Source organism: Armigeres subalbatus, chromosome 3, assembly GCF_024139115.2.
Source record: "Armigeres subalbatus isolate Guangzhou_Male chromosome 3, GZ_Asu_2, whole genome shotgun sequence".
Classification (NCBI taxonomy): Eukaryota; Metazoa; Arthropoda; class Insecta; order Diptera; family Culicidae; genus Armigeres; species Armigeres subalbatus.
The window spans coordinates 430,129,542-430,149,658 of NC_085141.1; the positions used below are offsets into that span (position 1 = coordinate 430,129,542).

A 20,117-nucleotide genomic window follows, 5' to 3' on the forward strand; every position below is an offset into this window, starting at 1 on the left:
AGATAACAGATATGGAGGCTGGCATCCGATACGCGTGTAAACATTCGCAACCGTTAATTCAAATGTATTTTAAATTGGGACCGCGTTTGGCAATCGATTGGAGATGGCGCAAGGATCATTGTTATTGAAAACGCAGCCCGAATGCGGCTGTCAAATGCATTGGCTGCGTTCGACGGTTGTGATACAGCTGCATCCTTATGTACTGCCGCAATTAGTTGAGTAGATGGCAGTAGTGGGCCAACGTATATCAATTCAAAAGTTTACACAGGATTTTCAATAAAATTTGTTCTAGCTTCAATATCTGTTATCTGTGCTTATACTCTTCATTATGCCACCTAATGAATGATCCCATATAAAAAAGCTAATAACATTCATAAGTTAATGAAAAGTATAAGTTTCCGAATGTATGTGACTAATGCGATGTATAAGTTTTTTCTTATACATGTCATTAAGCGCCTGCTTTGGCAAAAAAGTATTAGAAATATTAAAAATAAACAACATTAAATTTTTTTACGTGTGGAATTTTTTTCTGTGTAGAATATTTTTTCCTTTTTCTTTATTTTTCCGTGTTGATTCATATTTTTTTCTGAGTGTTTGAGCAAATTCGAAAATCCATTTTCGAATATTGAGCAATTTCTTCTGCTTCCTGTCTCTAGTTTGTCGAAATTTTGTTCTCTTTTTCCCCTATTGCAATTGCGCGTGAGAAAGAAACACAATATAATATGAAGTTGGCGGAGTCCAATTATCAGCCAGTCACTTCAGACAAAGAGTGTCGCTGACGTTGTGAGGTTGTGCTTCTCTTTGGAAGATCGCACAACCATTCACATTTTTGTGCATAAAAAATAACTAGAAAATCCACAAAAAAAATTAAAAACAAGAAAAAATCCCAAAAAAATCGAAAAAAGTGAAAAAGCTAAGAAAATTGCAAGTGTGTATAATTTTACGTTTTGATTTTAAATTCTTTTCTACAATCCTCGAAATTGATTTCGTCGACAGGAAAAATTAGCTGCGTGTGCGGACTGGCGAAATATCTGATTTTTCGTATGGTAAAGTGGCAAAAAGTGAAACTGCAGTGAAATTGTGTTCGAGCAAACTTTGATGAACCCAGGTGGTCCCAATTATCAAATGGCATCCCTATACGTTGGTGATCTGCATGCAGATATTACTGAAGCTATTCTGTTTGAAAAATTCTCATCGGCTGGCCCGGTGCTTTCCATCCGTGTTTGCCGTGACGTGGTCACCCGTCGTTCTCTCGGATATGCTTACGTCAACTTCCAACAACCAGCGGACGGTAAGCGAATCGTTACACGTGTTTTTCATTTAGCATATCATTTTGGAAACGTAAATTAGGCGGCCATGTTGTATTTCGAACTCTTGAACATCCGAGTGGATTATTAGTGCTGTCCAATGAGTAGCTCAAAGTTGTTCCCGTCCTGCTCGTTCTTTTTTGTCAACAAATGGGCATGAGCTGGACAGGGAGAAACTTGAGCTATACTTCAAGCTCTCATAGATCAATGCAAACTATAATGCTGTCCAATGAGCAGCTCGAAGTAGCTCGAAGTTGTTCCCGTCCTGCTCGTTCTTTTTTGTCAACAAACGGGCATGAGCGTGACAGGAACAACTTCGAGCTACTTCGAGCTGCTCATTGGACAGCACTTATAACTTAACCTCACTTATTTTGACAGTTCACAGAGCTTGTTTACAAGGTGTTAGAAGAAAAATCGACGAAGGGAAAATTAAAATTCATATTTTAGTTTAAAGTTGCGTGATCCGAATATTTAAGTGTTATTCTTTGCATTCAGCATGAAATCAATCGCAAAGGACATCTACATGCGAATAAAATGACGAAACATTTTTATCGGAAGCTGCGCCGGAGGCAAAGTCCCGGAGAAAAAGCTCTGTGAACTGTCAACCTACGTCATCATGCACTGGGCTAATAGACGAATCCAAGTAAAAATAAGAAGAAGACACATGACGGTGTTAACTTTGACAAATCCTACAGCACAGCATAGGGAGATCATTTTAAAATGCTTATAATAAATTCTAGACAAAATGTAATTAAAATCTGATTGATGTACGGTACGGAAAAAGTTCTAAATTACATATCTGGAAGCTTATCTCAATTTTTTGAATATTTTCCGAAAATGTATCTATCATACAGTTCGAAACTTTTTCCGTATCATACATCAATCAGATTTTAATTACTTGTCTAGAATTTATTATACACGCTCGTCCGGCTGAACTCAATTTTGGGTCGATTTAACTCAAATTAATAACTTCCTTCGAGACGTCAAACGCTGAGTAACCGTGATTTATAAATTTGAGTGACTTTTACTCAAATAAATATAAATAAGTGGGAAACTCAAAATTCTAGTCTAGTTGTTTCCTATTGAAAATTGGCCCGATCGGTCATTGCGTTTCAAAGTTATTGAAAAAACATTGTTTTTCTGCCAAGGGTCCTCCCTCGGAAAAAAAAATTCAAAAACGAAAAAAAATTTTCATGCATTGCAGCAATGCATTCAAATGACCGCAAATGCATATGAATTGATGGAAAAAGTAAAATCTATCCCCCTAAAGTGCTATTTTGACCTCTTTTATGTATTTTCTTATTTTTTTAATGCGCGAGAAAGGTACCACCAACGCTAGGTGGATTGATCTGAGTTTTTATGTTTTATGTTCAGTGCAACACGTAAACAAACGAGCATATATTCCATTCAAAAATCCAAGATTGCTGAGTTGGGGATATTGACAAGTCAGAACACCCCCCAATAAATGCATCCTGGAGCAGCTCGAAGTTGTTTCCGTCCTGCTCGTTCTTTTGTGTCAACAAATGGGCATGAGCAGGACAGGGAGAAACTTCGAGCTACTTCAAGCTCTCATTGGACAGCATTATACACTCATAAAATCATTTCCAAGGGGGGATCCATGGCAGAAAAACAATGTTTTTTCAATAACTTTGGAACGCAATGACCGATCGGGCCAATTTTCAATAGGAAACAACTAGACCGCAATCCGCGTCGACTGCAACTTGTTGCGAGTAAATTGAATAATGCTAAGTATCAAAAAGTGTGTCTCACATTTTTGTACACACACACACATACATACAGACATCACCTCAATTCGTCGAGCTGAGTCGACAAGTAATATATAACACTATGGGTCTCCGAGCCTTCTATCAAAAGTTTGATTTTGGAGTGATCCTATAGCCTTTACGTATACTTTGTCAAAGTTAAAAATATGTACCCGTTTCGGTATGACCTAGAAATCAAAATTGAAATAACCCGTGTGGGCTCATTTGTCGTCCGATTGCCACGAAATTTTCAGGGAAGAAGCGTCATCATGTCTATTTTTTAGTACATGACTTGATTTGACCATGGCGCCAATCCGTCCGGATTTATTTATGGGGGGTTGTGGGTTAGGTGCAGTCAAAAACGGGTCATTTTTTTAAAACCATTGATAAATGAACGAAAGTGCCCAGAATGTTGATGCAAACGTGGTCAATCATCATTGACCAGCATCAGAAGTTAGTTTTGATACAATTGGATCACCAGGACATGGTTCCGGATGTTCCGGGAACCTGGTTCCCTGGGGTAGTGGACACTTTTCAAATGGTCTAAAAACCAGTCTTGCGACATATCACACTCCATGATTTTGAAAGACAAGTTCAATAGATGAGTTTTTGAGGAGTTTTGGAAAAATTGACCACATCCGGAAGTGATCCCAGGAACCTGGTTCCCTCAAGGAAGTGGAGAAATTTCGATTAGCACCGAAACCCATCTTGCGACATATCAAACTCCATGATTTTGAAAGGCAAGTTCAATAGTTGAGTTTTTGAGAGGTGTTGGACACATTGGCCACATCCGGAAGTGTTCCCGGGAACCTGGTACCCTCAAGGAAGTGGACAAATTTCGATTAGCATCGAAACCCATCTTGCGACATATCAAACTCCATGATTTTAAAAGACAAGCTCAATTGATGAGTTTTTGAAAGATTTTGGACACATTGACCACATCCGGAAGTGTTCTCGAGAACCAGGTTCCCTCAAGGAAGTGGACAAATTTAGATTAGCACCGAAACTCGCGACATTTCAAACCGAACCAAACCGTTCGAAAACGTTCATGAGAACCTGAATCCAAATCCGGAAGTCAAAGAGACCTGATTCGCTAAGTGAAGTAGGCAAATAACAATTAGCGCCGATACCTAATTTGCGACGTATCGAACTCCATGACTTTGAAAGACAGGCATAATAGATTAATTTGAACCTTTGACCATATCGGCCATACGGAGTGTTCCCTGCAGCCTGGTTCTCTCAAGGAATTGGAGGATTCTTAGTTAAGTACGAAACCTATTTTGCGATACATCAGAATTCATTATTTAGACAGACAAACCCAGCAGATAAGCTATTGAGAGTTTTTGAACTCATTTCCACGTTCGAAAACGTTCCTGGGAGCCTAATTCCATCAGTATCTTCTTCTTCTTCTATGGCTCTACACTCCAACTGGAACTTGGTCTGGCTTTTCAACTTAGTGTTCTATTAACATTTCCGCAGATATTAATTTAAAGCTTCTCTATGCCCACCATTGCATGTTTATGTATATTGAGTAATTCTCGCTGAAACCGGGCCACTATTTGCACGAGGTTCTTAAAAATGCCTAAATTTATATTCTTTCGAATGCTTTCGGCGAGTATATTAAGGATCCGAGTTAAATTCTTCAGAAAGATGAACCCCTCGTTAGTTATTCACGAAATCATTTTAATGAACCCCTCGATTTTTGTCAATTCTTGACTCACCAAAACTATCATAACTCCAACATTTCTCAACCGATCGTAGAGATCAGCATATCGTTGAAAAGAGGAAGAGTGTATTCTCAATTTGCAATAGAAAAAAATAGAAGCAGCCATATTGAATTTGGCCGCCATCTTGGATTTCTTTTTGAAAAATATTTTTACGCTAGGTTTGCAACCACCTATTTTGAATATTAATACATCGATGAAAAGCTTAGCTTAAACAGGTATGTTCCGTTTTTATCAACACGGTCCGTGAGGACAGTGACAAAATCGGAATAATTTTCTTAGACGATTTTTTTAAGCTAAAATTTAAGTAAAAATGATTTATTGCTTGAAAAGTGTGAGATTTTCAGGTTCTAACATTTTAAAATGCTAAAGGACTGTCCATAAACCACGTAAACATGCTAGTGGGTGGAAAGGTTTAGTGAAAAGACATAGGAAATATATATTTATCATCAATGGTGACTGGTTGAGGTTCCTGACAAGTAAGGAGTGTATGAAGGGAACGTCCATAAATGATGTTACGGAAAATTAATCATTGTCAATCCCTCCTTCATTCATTGTCCCACTTTTTGTATGAAATTTCATATAAATTGATATCAGTAGTCACACTTTTAGAAACCCTCTCCCTTCCTCTCCTCCGCGTGACGTAATTTAAGAACGTTCCCTAAGATAAGGTGGCATCCGTTGATAACATAACAATAAATTTGCAAATATTTGACCTCCTTAACCCTTTCAGGACGGATGGGTCATATATGCCCAGCGTTTGAGATTGGCTGTGAAAAACTACTGAAGAGAGCTAGGTCCCCAGTTTCTTCAGCAAAAAATGTTTATCAGGATGTCGGCTACCCAGGAAAAATATTGGAAGTCAAGTTTGACCTGAAGACCTAGATATCCAAAACCTTGGAAAGATTTTGCTTCTGACAGTTTGCAGATGAATCTGAAATATTTGGATCCTATACCACATAGTTTAATAAATTTGAACACTCAATCAAGTTTAGTCATCTTGATCGTTGAGACAGCGATCAGTTTTCTGTAATATGAGATGCTCAAGGTTCTCCAAAACGTTTTCGAATTCAGCCCACGGTATCTACCAAATCAACCAAGGCTTATGCAAAGTCATCATCATCGTCATATACCCAATCCAGTCCAATAGGCACATGCGCATAATTTAAATCCAGTTTTCTCAATGATGGTCAAGGTATTCCAAAACGTTCCCAAGTTCAATCTACCGGACAACCAGGACAACCAATCATGCAATGTCCTCAACATCGATATGTACCCAACATGGTTTAATAAGCATGTGCGCACCATGCAAACTTAATTCTCTTGAATTTGAGATATTCAAGGTACTCCAAAACATTCTCGAGTTCAGCTCAAGGTATCTACCAGATTAATCAATCAAAGTTTTTGCAATGTCTTTGGCAATATCCAATAGGTATAATGTAAACACAATTTTCTGGAATACGAGGTGTTCATGGTTAGATCCGGTCCGGTCCAGAATATTTTCGTTTGGGAAACATTCTAGATTCCCTGGGCATAGCGTTCCCTTTGTACTTAGCTCACAAGATACATACTCATGCAATGGCGGGCATATAAAAGCTTTCAATTCAAGACAAAATTTTCAAAACGACTTATCTGCTTTTGTAAACAAAGATTCAAACGACGATTTGACGAATCTGATAGCTCTCCCACGCAAACCAACACCACCAATAGGTAGGTGAAGGTTTCCGCTACGTTTGAATCTTTGTTTGCAAAAGCAGATAAGTCGTTTTGAAAATTTTGTCTTGAATTAATAACTGAGGAAATGTTAATAGAATACTAAGTTGAAAAGCCGGTCAAGTTCCATTTGGAATGTAGAGCCATAGCAAAAGAAGAAGAAGAAGAAGATGTTCAAGGTCTTCCAAAATTATCTTGAGCTAAGATCAAGATATCTATTAGATGCAGAATAACTAAGGAGGTGTTTGTGTCGAGCAATTTAGCTGCGGACTTTTTTGTTGAGGCGTATAACGGACTTCGACGATTACATAAAACAATACGACTTCCAGAATATTTTAGCCAACCGTAAAGGCCTGCAATGGTTCTAGCTAGTGATGATTGAAGTCATATAAGCTAAATGGTTTCACTAAGATGTCATATCTAACATCATTTATAAGTTGGATCATTGGATAGGTCAAAGCCGTTTTGACGTAGGACTTACGTCTTTCTTTACTATACTGGGTGTCATTTAGATTTTTGGAAATCGAGAGCGTTACGCTGGAAGGGAAGATTTTGAATGCTACTAGCGCCTTTATCTTTCGATGGATTTTTAAGATTTATATATCAATCGACTCGGACACTCTCCACCATTTTGCCTATTTCATTGAAACTTAATATTATTAACGTTAAGCTATTGAAAATTTCAATTCTTGTCAAAGCCAGTAAAAATTTCATATGTAACCAATCCCGTGTATTCCTAACACGGACATCAGAATGCGGTATGTGACGGTCCTTCGGGTTTAACGAAAGATTTTCTTTGTGTATAAAAGAAGCAGTGCCTGCCGTGTGCGAATCATTACAATATGTGACAGCAGCGCGTACTGACGTGCTTTTTGCTCGCGCATTTTTCGTTTCGTTCGTTCGTTCGTTCGTTTGCTATTTATCTACACAGCGACAGCATGCAGTCACCAGCGGTAGAACTGCCGGTGGGTCCGCGAATATGCATGAAAGAAGTGGGCGCATTTTTTTTGTCATTCTGTGCTTAATGATGGTCGGATGCAGTGGTGTCGGTTGCGATGGATGCAATCGCCATCGCATCGCTCGGAGCTCATGGCTAGAGGCCGATGATGGCTGAGGCAGCGAGGGCAGCGGTGGTGTATGGAGAAGAAGAAAGTTAGAGAGATTTGGTCTGCTCATTCACGAAAAGTGGACACTGATGAAAATAAAAAATGGATTAAAATAATTACTTTCATTTATTTGCAGAAGGCATTAGCAATTAAAGATGCACAACCAGCAATGGTGTTAATATCTATTTTAGATAAGAAAATTTCGCTGCATTATAGTAAATCTTTTAAAAAAGTCCGCAAAAAATAATTTCCAGAAGAATATTTAAATAAACATTATCTTATTCTTTGTTTTTCATTTTCTGAGAAATTGTATTATTAAATTTGACGTAGACTCGGAGTTTGGAATCAAAACATTTAATAATTTTTCGTTGATGTATTAGCAGTACCTCCTCCATTTTAGTAGAGCTACTGCTCCTTGACTTGTTTCTTATTGTTGTAATTTTTTTCAGCAGTAAGCACACATGTTAGCAAAAAGAAGCAACGAAAGTGGTGCTGTATTTCTTTGTTGGGAAAACGGGATAGTTCCCCCAAAATAGCTCATTTTGCCCAAGTTTGAAAATTTTATAAATAGAATTTTTTAACTTCCAATACTATCATCAATAAATATATAGATGCCCCACATTTGCTTGAGTAAATAAGGACTTAAATGTTAGAAACAAAGCAATTCTAATTATGTATTTAATTACTGATTTTATTTCCAGAAGTTTGAATAAACAAATTGCTAATAATTCTACACAGCATGGAAGTTGTCGTTTTCAATATCAATATCAATATCAATACTATAATCAAACTCCATAGATCCAAAAGTTAGAAGTTAAATGTAAATACGCTACGTTTATACAAGTCCTACGTCTATTCGCGGTTATGTTGAAGACATTACCCATTGCTCGTTTTGAAAATTCGGTAGTCAAATGATCTGAAATGCATGACGTTTTGAAGAGTAATATGATATGATATGATATGTAATAAAGTCGGAATTGAGATGTGGAACAGAAATTCTTGGAAAATTGTTCGAAAAGACTATCAAAGTAACCGTGAAAATATTTTTGTATGGCATCATTTGTTCCAACGATTCGATATCGAGTCTTAGAACATCAACTCACGGAAGGTCCACTGTAGCTTGTAAAAGAATTAAGTGATATTCTACCAGCTCGATGGAACTGCTGGAATGTTTGTGATGTTATGCACGGATATATCATTTAGGACTTGGTTGAACGGGTAGATTACATGTTCGGAACTCCAGGACATTTTAGATAACAGAGAATACTTGTAGTAGTTGTAAAAGTAATAAGTACCATTCTAACGGCTCGACGGATCTGCTGGGATGTTTAGCGATACACAGGTACATCTTTCAGGACTTGGTTGAGCAACTAGATCACATGTTCTGAACTCAAGGACGTTTTGAACAACCGAAAAGACCTGTAACCGCTTGTAAAAATAATGAGTGAAATACTATCGGCTAAATGGATCTGCTGGGATATTCAATTCAAAATGAGATATGGACATGATTGATATAAGAGATAAAAGATCAGACGAAAATATCTAAATTTTGCCCTAAAACATCATGAGGAGATCAACTTATGCTATTTGTAAGAAGTAATCAATATCATGTGCTATTGGCTTGTTCTTATCCAAAACATATTTCGATATTGAAATGATATTTCGGTGCAAATTTTTGATATTGTTGGCTGTTCTTTTATCTCTTATATCAATCAAGTCCATATCATGTTTTGTTATTCTGTTCATGCCTTCTGCCCGGGTAAGTTGTCCAGGGCTTGGTTGATCGGGTAGATCACATGTTCTGAACTGATTTGAACTCAAGGATGTTTTGGAGAAACTAAAAGGCCTATAAAACATCTTTGACAAATTGGCAATCCTACGCCTTTTCTCGGAAGGCTAACTGGAGACCCGGATCCATCCATCCAAATTTATGTTTGCCTCGAAACCCATTTTACGAAATAATAAATTGCATAATTACGAAAAACAAAGTCAGCAAACAGTCCGGATGTGGTCAATGTATCTGAAAGCTCTCAAAAATTCATCTTGTTTTGACTTTCAAAATCATAAAGTTTGATTCGTAGCAAGATAGATTTCTGAGCTAATCAAAATGTGTGCACTTTCCCATGAACACTTCCGGACGTGGCCAACATGTCCAAAAATTATCAAAAATTTATCTATAGAGCTTGTTTTTCAAAATCATGAACCAAGAAAATTATCTAGCTGTACAGTGAAAACTGTTATAAGACAAGTATGCAGTAAAACCTCCTTGAGTCGATATTGAAGGGACCGTCGACTCATGGGTATATCGAGATGTGGAATAGAAAATCCTTGAGTAGCTATTTGAAAGGACCATCACAGTAACCCAGAAAGTATTTTTTATTATTGAATAATAATATTGAATAATTCTCAAAAACTCATCTATTGTGCCTGTCCTTCAAAATCATGGAGTTTGATATGTCGCAAGATGGGTTTCGGTGCTAATCGAAATTTGTCCACTTCCTTGAGGGAACCAGGTTCCCGGGAACACCTCCGGCAGTGGCCAATGTGTCTAAAACGTCTGAAATGCTCATCTAGTGAGCTTATCTTCTAAAATCATGGAGTTTAACATGTCGCAAGATAGGTTTTGGAGCTAATCGAAACTTGTCTACTTCCCTGAAGGAACCAGGTCCCTGTAATCACTAACGCAAGTGGCCAATGTGTCCAACATCTCTCAAAATCTCATCTGTTGAGATTGTCTTTTGAAATCATTAAGCTTGATATGTCGCAAGATAGGTTTCAGAGCTAATCGAAATTTGATCGCTACCCTGAGAAAACCAGGTTCCCGGGAACACTTCCGGACGTGGCCAATATGTTCAAACCTCTGAAAAACTCATCTATAGAGCTTGTCTTTCAAAGTCATGGAGTTTGTTATGTTACAAGATGGTTTTGGTGGCATCCAGGTTTGAGGCATCCAGGTTCCCGAGAACACTTCCGGCCGTGACCAATGTGTGTAAAACGTCTGAAATGCTCATCTAGTGAGCTTATCTTTCAAAATCGTGGAGTTTGACATGTCGCAAGATGGGTTTTGGAGCAAATCGAAACTTGTCTACTGCCCTGAGGCAACCAGGTCCCTGTGATCACTACCGCACGCGGCCAATGTGTCCAATATCTCTCAAAATTTCATCTGTTGAGATTGTATCTACTAATCATTAAGCTTGATATGTCGCAAGATAGGTTTCAAAGCTAATCGAAATTTGGTCGCTTCCCTGAGAAAACCAGGTTCCCGGGAACACTTCCGGACGTGGCCAATATGTCCAAACCTCTGAAAAACTCATCTATTGAGCTTGTCTTTCAAAGTCATGGAGTTTGTTATTTTACAAGTTGGGTTTGGTGCTAGGCGAGATTTGTCCACTTTCTTGATGGAACCAGGTTTCCGGGAACAGTTGCGTATGTGGCCAATGTGTCCAAAAACTCATCTATTGAGATTGTCTTTCAAAATCATGGAGTTTGATATGTCGCAAGATGGGTTTCGGTGCTAATCGAAATTTCTCCACTTCCTTGAGGGAATCAGTTTTCTGGGAACACTTCCGGATGTGGTCAATTTTTCCAAAACTCTTCAAAAACTCATCTATTGAACTTGTCTTTCAAAATCATGGAGTTTGATATGTCGCAAGACTGGTTTTTAGACCACTTGAAAAGCGTTCACTACTCCAGGGAACCAGGTTCCCGGAACATCCGGAACCATGTCCTGGTGATCCAATTGTATCAAAAGTGACTTCTGATGCTGGTCAATGATGATTGACCACGTTTGCATCAACATTCTGAGCACTTTCGTTCATTTATCAATGGTTTAAAAAAATGACCCGTTTTTAACTGCACCTGACCCAGGACCCCCCCTAAATAAATCCGACCGGATTGGCACCATGGTCAAATCAAGTCATGTACCAAAAAAATAGACATGATGAAAATTTCATGGCAATCGGACGATAAATAAGCCCACACGGGTTATTTCAATTTTGATTTCTAGGTCACACCGAAACGGGTTAAGAATCAAGATAAAACTTGTATAGAAAACATGATTGCGGCTCCGTAACGTTTCACGTCAAATGAGACTTTCAAATGAACAAATCATTGAAAAAAAATTATTCATACTTGGCATCCACAAACAAGTTTGACGGTTCGTGACATGGTAGAAGAAAACCGTGTTCGAGAGCAACCTGTTCGTTACGTTTACTCATATGAGTGCATGGGGGAGGTTCCTTCATCAGTGGAAAAATTTAGAGAAAAAGTAGAACCTTGGAAACTTGACATGGCATGATATAGAAAATGAGAATTAAAATGTCTCTAGAACGTTATAGAATTTTTTTTTGTCAAACAATTTTTAGTTTGTGGGGTTAGAAATTCAACAATCTTAAGCATTAACTGCTTATTCAAAAAAAAAAATAAATTCGAGATATCATGTCTATTTTGTGTGGTTCCAAGATTTTTTTGAGAAACGTCCTTAATTTTTGTTTTATAACAAAAATAAACTTCATTTCCTATACCACACCGTATGAAATTTCAATGATTCTACTTTTTCTTTCGATGACAGCTGGTGGTCTTCTCCTCCCCTATTGCGTGGAAAAGAGAGAAGTCAGTTTCACGTGACTTATTAATGGGCGACCCCAATGAGTCCTACACAACATCAAACATTCGTGATTACCCACCACTCCGTAACGTTTTTGTATGTTAAACCATTTTTTGTAGTATGGACAGTTCCCAAATGACACATACCGTAATACATCCCCAATTTTGTTAAGCTATACATGTACAAGCCCTAATTTACTTAAAAGAAACTTTTTCTAAATTTCTAAGCCATTGTGATACTGTATCAATAAACCGAAAGCTTTCTATCCCTTATTTCAGAAGCACATTCAATTCGCGTAACGTTACACCATATTTTTGTACCTAGTGTAACTTCATGAAAAATATTCCGATTTTGGATATTAATACACGAAAAGAAAGCTCTTGACGAGTACTAAGAGAATCCGAAATATTATTTTTCTAATATTTGTACTTTTTGTATAGCATCAATTATACCACTATTTTCGTAACGCGACATCATTTCAATGTTACTGTTTTTAAAGTACAAATATTTTATGAAAACTAAAATTTTTGAAGCAATACAATGTGCACACAAAAAGGTCATTAAAAACTGCAATTAATTACGTATTCACTAAACATTTGCACCCAAACAGGTACGATGGAGCACATTTGTAAAAAATTGATTAGGGAGTCTTTTTTCATACTAAAAGTCTGCTACTCTGCCGTAATCTGGAAAAGTGACGTAATGGCCATTTTAAAACATGCATGTTTTCCATTTTTCTGTTAAAGAGCGCGATGAGTAGTACTCGGTAACACCATGTTTGGAAAATGGCGTATACGTCACTTTTTCAGATTACGGCAGTACTTTGATTGGCTATTAAACAATGCTCCCAAAACATTTTTCAGTGGATAAAATGTTTTTCTTGTAATTCAATATGTATGTTTTCGTGTCTTAGATATTGGATCCTAATTTTCAGTTTGAAATGTTGGTCCCTTGGTGTAGAAGTGCGTGGATTGTGTCTTGTATGCATTGATTTTTGGGGCCGGTCGGTCGAGATGGTCGAGACTCCTCCCCTCATTTGGAAAAGGGGGCTCCCATACAAATGAAACACCAATTACTTCATATCTCGAGAATTATTCAAGCGAATGGAACCAAATTTGGCATGTGGAGGTTTTGGAAGGAAAAATATGTTTCTGTGGTGGTTCAAAACCCCTCACCCTTCTAGAAAGGGGGGCTCCCATACAAATGAAGCACACATTTTTGCATAACTCGGGAACTAATCGGAGAATAAATTAACAACCTTTGCGTGGTGTGTTACGGTGTAAGATCTACCACGGTCACATTGTCAGCTACAGGCAAATCCTGACCCAACGAATACCTTCCCCAATATCCAACTCCATGGTACTTATGAGGGTGTCGCTGAGTCGGGGGCCTCTCGTTAAGTAAGTATTACATCAACACTTTCTTCCCCTCCCAATTTACGGTGAAGATGGGCGTGGCCAGGAGTAGTAATCCTCATGCTTTTGTGATTTTTATCCTAGATTGAAATCAAGGACCACACCCATCTTGATTTCTGATAGTAATCTAAAAGGAGATTTCAAAAGAAAAACATGAGTATCACTAGTATCCAATCTACGAAGTATGCTATGCTATGCTAACTAATCGGAGAATAGATTAATTTTAGGCGAAACAAAGTTCGTCGGGTCTGCTAGGGTAACTGTCCTATTTTGGACCCCTAGAGGAAGTGCATTCCAGTATATGCTTATATATATTGAAATACAGGTTCGATATGGGCAGAAATGACACCATTTCAAAGATGAAAGTCTTAGTTATGAAATAGAAATTTGAAATGAGCTTCAGGTATTGATAAATCAGTAAAATTTTCCATTTTCTGATTTACCCTGGTCAATTGAGCCGAAGCCAAGTCTCATCTTTCGATTGGCATGCATCAATGAGAAGATTCCTGCGTTTCAAATTCACAATTTCGACAAAAACTTATTGTGTACGTTCTGAGATTTTCAGTGATGTATACTTTTAAGCGTAACGCATTGTAACGCTTGCCTTCTTGAACAAACTAATTTCCTCGAAATTTCATCTAAATATCGCTTTTTCGCTCGGGAAACCAGTGAAACATGCTGAACAATATTAATTTCCTGAAGGCAATGGGGGAATTAGCAGCGGCATTGTTTTTAGTTCAGAAATCAGAAAAATGTAGCCAGGAGGAGGAGGAGGTCCAAAAGGGGTCCAAATCAAGTTGGTTACCTTAGTTGCAAATAACTCTGACTGGATAGCTCAGGTTTTCGTCACCTTCAATTAATATGCATTACATGAATAGAGCTATTAGTAATGTAAGCCAAAATCAGGAGTCCTTTCGATCCAACTTGATGAAACATTTCGACGAAATATTTCAGAAAATTTTCCATACGAATTGAAGCGTCCGAAGTTTTAATATGTCCGAAATTTCATTGTCCACTTTAGTTAACGTCTGGCGGACGTATCTTGTATACATCCGATTCTTTTTTTACACGGGGGATGCGTTCCGTGTAAAAAAAGTTTTAGTTCAAAATTTGAAAATCCGTGTAAAAAAAGTTTTATGAATCATGCAAAATGGAGCAACTTTCCAAAAATTTTGATTGGGATTTTTTTACACGACCGTGCAAAAAACAATCCGTGTAAAAACAGAATCGGTTGTATAACCCTTATGATTTTCCCATACTGAGATAATAGCCTTTGAAGTTTCAAATCGCTTCTTCCATATCCCATATGAAACTTTAAAAAATCTAATAAATAGAAACATCATCGTATCTTGCTGAAATTTTGCTGAGTTGTTCAATCATCATTCGGTATATTACCGTGAAGCGATTTAGTTGGATTTAAACATTGTTTAGCTTTGTGCAATCAGGTCATGTAAGTTCTTTCAATATGGGACGCACATGACTTGGTATTTTTTTTTCACTTATGTGCATATTAGAAATAAACCCTATTCATTGGATTAACTCATAAGTGACGAAAAGTCAAATGGGACTGTTATGCGAGTATTGGCAGGATAGAGCGTAAATACAGCGGCACAAAGACGAAAGGCATCTAAGGTTCGATTTCTCAAAATTAAGCACCTTCATCGAAAAAATATTTGGTAGGCGTAGTAGCGGACACCTCCTTACATAACCGGTACTAAATATTTTTTCATGAAAAGTTCCTAATTTTGAGAAAACCCGCGTTAGATGTCTTTCACCATACAAATTTCTGGCGGCTAACTCATGCTGGCTATTTGCGCATATACGATAGCGCCTGGATGTGGATGCGGTGAGTAGAAAATCAGCCACTGCCAGTAATTCATTCTGAGATCTATTTTTTAAGTGTGATACATACAAATATTTATGTAAACATCTGTTAAATATACATTCTATATCAATCTAGAGAAGTATTTGGGTATAATTATAATTATTCCTTTCTTCTAATTTTTAGCTGAGCGTGCGTTGGATACCATGAATTTTGATTTGATCAAAGGACGTCCAATTCGTATCATGTGGTCACAACGTGATCCATCCCTTCGTAAGTCTGGAGTTGGCAATGTTTTTATAAAGAACTTGGATAAGAATATCGACAACAAAGCTATGTACGACACTTTTTCGGCTTTTGGCAATATCCTTAGCTGTAAAGTTGCCCAAGATGAAAAGGGAAATTCAAAAGGCTATGGTTTTGTACATTTCGAAACCGAGGAATCTGCTAACACATCCATCGAAAAGGTGAACGGTATGTTGCTCAATGCCAAAAAGGTATACGTTGGTCGATTCATTCCACGCAAGGAGCGTGAGAAGGAGCTGGGAGAGAAAGCTAAGTTATTCACTAACGTGTATGTGAAAAATTTTGGCGATGAGTTGAATGACGAAACTCTCAAAGAAATGTTCGAGAAGTACGGAACCATTACTAGCCATCGTGTCATGATTAAAGACGGTAAGAGTCGAGGATTCGGGTTTGTTGCGTTTGAAAATCCTGAATCTGCCGAACATTCTGTTCAGGAACTGAATGGCAAAGAACTTGGTGATGGTAAGGCTCTGTATGTAGGTCGTGCGCAGAAGAAGAATGAACGTCAAATGGAGCTTAAACGCCGCTTTGAACAATTGAAAATGGAACGTCTCACTCGTTACCAAGGTGTCAATCTTTACGTCAAGAATTTGGATGATTCAATTGACGACGAGCGTTTACGTAAAGAGTTTTCTCCATTTGGCACTATTACATCTGCTAAGGTTATGTTGGAAGAGGGCCGTTCAAAAGGATTTGGATTTGTTTGCTTTTCTGCTGCCGAGGAAGCTACCAAGGCTGTTACCGAGATGAACGGACGTATCGTTGGAAGCAAACCGTTGTATGTTGCACTTGCGCAACGCAAGGAAGATCGTAAGGCTCACTTGGCCTCGCAGTATATGCAACGAATGGCCAATATGCGTATGCAGCATATGGGGCAAATCTTTCAACCTGGTGGTAATGGCGGGTATTATGTACCAACCCTTCCACAGCCACAACGATTCTTTTCGAAACAAGTTAGCCAAATTCGCACAACTCCAGGATGGTTCCGTGCAAATGCTAATCAGAATGCTGTTGCTGCTAATGCTGCAGGTGGAGCCTATCCTGCTATGGCAGCAGCTACCGCAGGTAATCAGTACCGCCAGGCAACTAACGTTCGCGCTAATCAACAGCAAGCTCCGAATGCCCAAGCAGCTCAAGCTGCCTCTGCTGCAGCTATGCGCAACTCTGCTCGTCCAATCACTGGACAACAGGCTGGAGGTAATATGCAAGCACGCCCTGTAGCACCTCAAATGGCAGCCAATCAAGCTCGTGCTGCAAACTACAAGTACACACAGAATATGCGTAATCCACCTACTCAGGCTGTGCCAATGGCAGCTCAGCCAGTTGCCCAACAAGCTGTCCTTGTAAAAGGTAATAACAAATTGCCTATTGTACAAGAAATAAGTATAATTATGTTTTTTTAATTCTTTTCAGGACAAGAGCCTCTCACTGCATCTATGCTGGCTGCAGCTCAACCTGCTGAACAAAAGCAGATGCTTGGTGAGCGTCTGTTCCCCTTAATCGAGCCAATGTATCCCTCGATTGCTGGTAAAATCACTGGAATGTTGTTGGAGATCGACAACTCGGAGTTGGTTCACATGTTGGAACATAGCGAATCGCTTAAGGCCAAGGTTGATGAAGCCGTTGCTGTACTGCACGCTCATCAACAGAAAACTCAACAGCAGTAAAACGTACACGGATTTATCGTTTTGTCATCACATGCTTAATCATTCAACGTAAGCAAAGCATGTGCATTCAATATTGCATTAAATATTCTTACATATAATAAGCTTCCGGTAAGAACTCAATTTTATTTTCCGACTTCAGAGAAAATGGTCAAAAAGATGGTAGGGGAAATGGAAGCAAAATTATCTAATCTTCGATTGACAGATTGACAAAGAAAATGTGTTTCGCTGAAATGATACTTCCTTTCAGTATATTCAATTTTGTTGAACCAATTCTGTATCTGGGAGGCTAAACATAGGCTTCTATAAATATCGCAAATCACTTTATTAAATGGATACTTCAATAAATATTCTTTTTCGCACTATAAATCTGCGTATTATCTACAATTACCATGTGCTTGAGCAAGTTAGCCGAACTTTGGAGCTAAGTTATTATGCTCCATTATTCATATTTTTCTTTTTCGATTTTGGAAACAAAACATTCAAGTGAAATATACAAATATAAAAGTTAAAAAAATAAAAAAATAGAAAATATATAAAATAATAAAAAGAAACGAAAATATAAAATAATAAAAATAAACAAAAACAAAAAAAAAGTAAAATCATTGTTTGCCTTCAGCAGTGCATTGCAGCGTATAAGTTTTGCGAAAGAATATCGTAAAAAATACTTGCGCAATTGCACTACAAGAGCAATACTTACAGGAAACAAGTATAAGGAATACAATTATCTCTATACACGAAAATCCAAAAAAAAAATGTGTAAAGAGAGTGCAGCAGATGCAAGTAAGAAGTAACACCTCAAACACCCATATGATCACAACAGATGCGACAGTCTTGAAGAAAAGAAAAAAATATTAAAATTCTCTGAGATCACAAAAAAAACTGCAAAACTAAATAAGAAAAAGGTAAACAAAAAATGAAATGATCAGATCGTGGTTTAAAAATTGAATTATCTCGTAAATTAAGAGATGTGTGACAATTTCCTTTTGAAAGGAGGGGTACTTACCCATTTGAGTTACATTCTAGGTTTCCTTATATGAAATACTATCTGATTTTCTTGATATGCACAGTGTCAGTGTTATCAAAATTTGAAGAAAACAATATAAACTGTGCTTGGTTAGATAAATGCCCATCATATCTAATTGAAATGAGTGAAAAAATTTAAAACTTAGCCAAATGATTTTTAACATCATATAAGTAAGTAAATTTCCAACAAAACGTACCATGCTTTTCATTTACATTCGGAAATAAGCGTACACAACACAGTATATGGCATGTAACTAAAAAATACCACCTCTATTCGCTAGATGTGTTGCGTATTGTGAGAAACTATCTTGCTGTAATGTGTAATAGGTAAACGACAGGTATTGCCGGCAAGCGACGGAATTATTTTTTCTTTATCTTGGAATTGCGTCTCGACACTATCTACAAAAAAGGCAATCTTATCGTTGATTTAATCTTCAATGTAAAAATCGTTCTAGAACGTTATAACGCAAATTATTGAGTGAACACAAATGTTTGCAGTAGAATTTTGGCAAAATTGTTATCTTCAATTTTTGAGGCTGTACTGAGAGTGCCGGGAATACCGGTCAACATCCTATGCAAAAATCATTCGGTTAAATTTACAAGTTGTTTTTTATTTTCATAATGTTCTTTCTATTTAGCTTCTTGTATTTTTTAATGTTGTATTTAAACAAAGTTCCATATGATCATTTCTATGGTCAGGTTATAACATTAATTTCAATTTTGAACTAGTTTCCATCAAACGAGAGCATCTACCGTAGAGATTTTTACAGGTACCTAAACTACAAGTGTTAGTAAGCAATTTATTAGACACTGGCTTATTTTCTTTCTGACTATTCAAATGTTTTGTTTATTTCAAAATTGAATTTTATCTATTAATTATGCAAAATATTATTCAGATACACATATAAAATGAAGAATGTATGTGCAGATTTGCTACATACTAAAAGGCTTTCATTGATTATCGACTAATACGACACAGGATTGTACACAAAATTTGATAAAATTGCATTATTTACAAGATAAAAACACGTGAAATTACATATATTGAAAGAATACATCATAGCGTATGTGTATAATTCAAAATAAATAATAGGCTTTCAGTTAAAATATTTCAAAATTCAATAAAATTCACTTCCGTAAAACTTTTTTTTCTTTTTTACAATATCACGATCACATCATCAGCCACGGTTGTATTTTCTTTTCTGTTCTCGCTTTATTCGCATAATCTAGGAAAAATGTGTGGTGTGCGGAAAAACACCTTGTTAATTGATTTTAGTTATCTTCCCTGTTCGCCCAGTAGTGCACCTTTTTGGAGAGTGAAATAATACTCCAATATGCAGACGTTAAGATCATTCTGTTGCATAATACGCGCAAGACGCTGACGCTTCCAGTCCGAGCACAAATAGCATGAGCAAAGCATTTGCATTAGCATTGTTACGGTGTAATTCGTAGATTGGACACTAGTGATACTCATGTTTTACTTTTGAGATCCTCATCTAGAATGCTATCAGAAATCAAGAAAGGGAGTAGTCCTTGATTCCAGTCTTAAACAAAAATAACAAAAGCATGAGGATTACTACTCCTGGCTGTGGGGTTTGAGTAAGTTACCATCAGCGTGTGATTATACATTAACACCTCAGCGTGTCGATCAGTGCGCAGCAAGCC

General features: G+C 37.4%; 1 protein-coding gene across 1 annotated transcript; it reads left to right on the forward strand.

Moving 5' to 3' along the window:
• The first annotated feature begins 753 nt into the window (after positions 1–753).
• LOC134227553 (polyadenylate-binding protein) lies at positions 754–19,594 on the forward strand. Its single transcript, XM_062709129.1, has 4 exons — positions 754–928; positions 997–1,291; positions 15,643–17,112; positions 17,176–19,594. Exons 2-4 carry the CDS (start codon positions 1,099–1,101, stop codon positions 17,427–17,429), a joined length of 1,917 nt encoding a protein of 638 aa, XP_062565113.1. The 5' UTR covers positions 754–928; positions 997–1,098; the 3' UTR covers positions 17,430–19,594.
• The last annotated feature ends 523 nt before the right edge of the window (positions 19,595–20,117 follow it).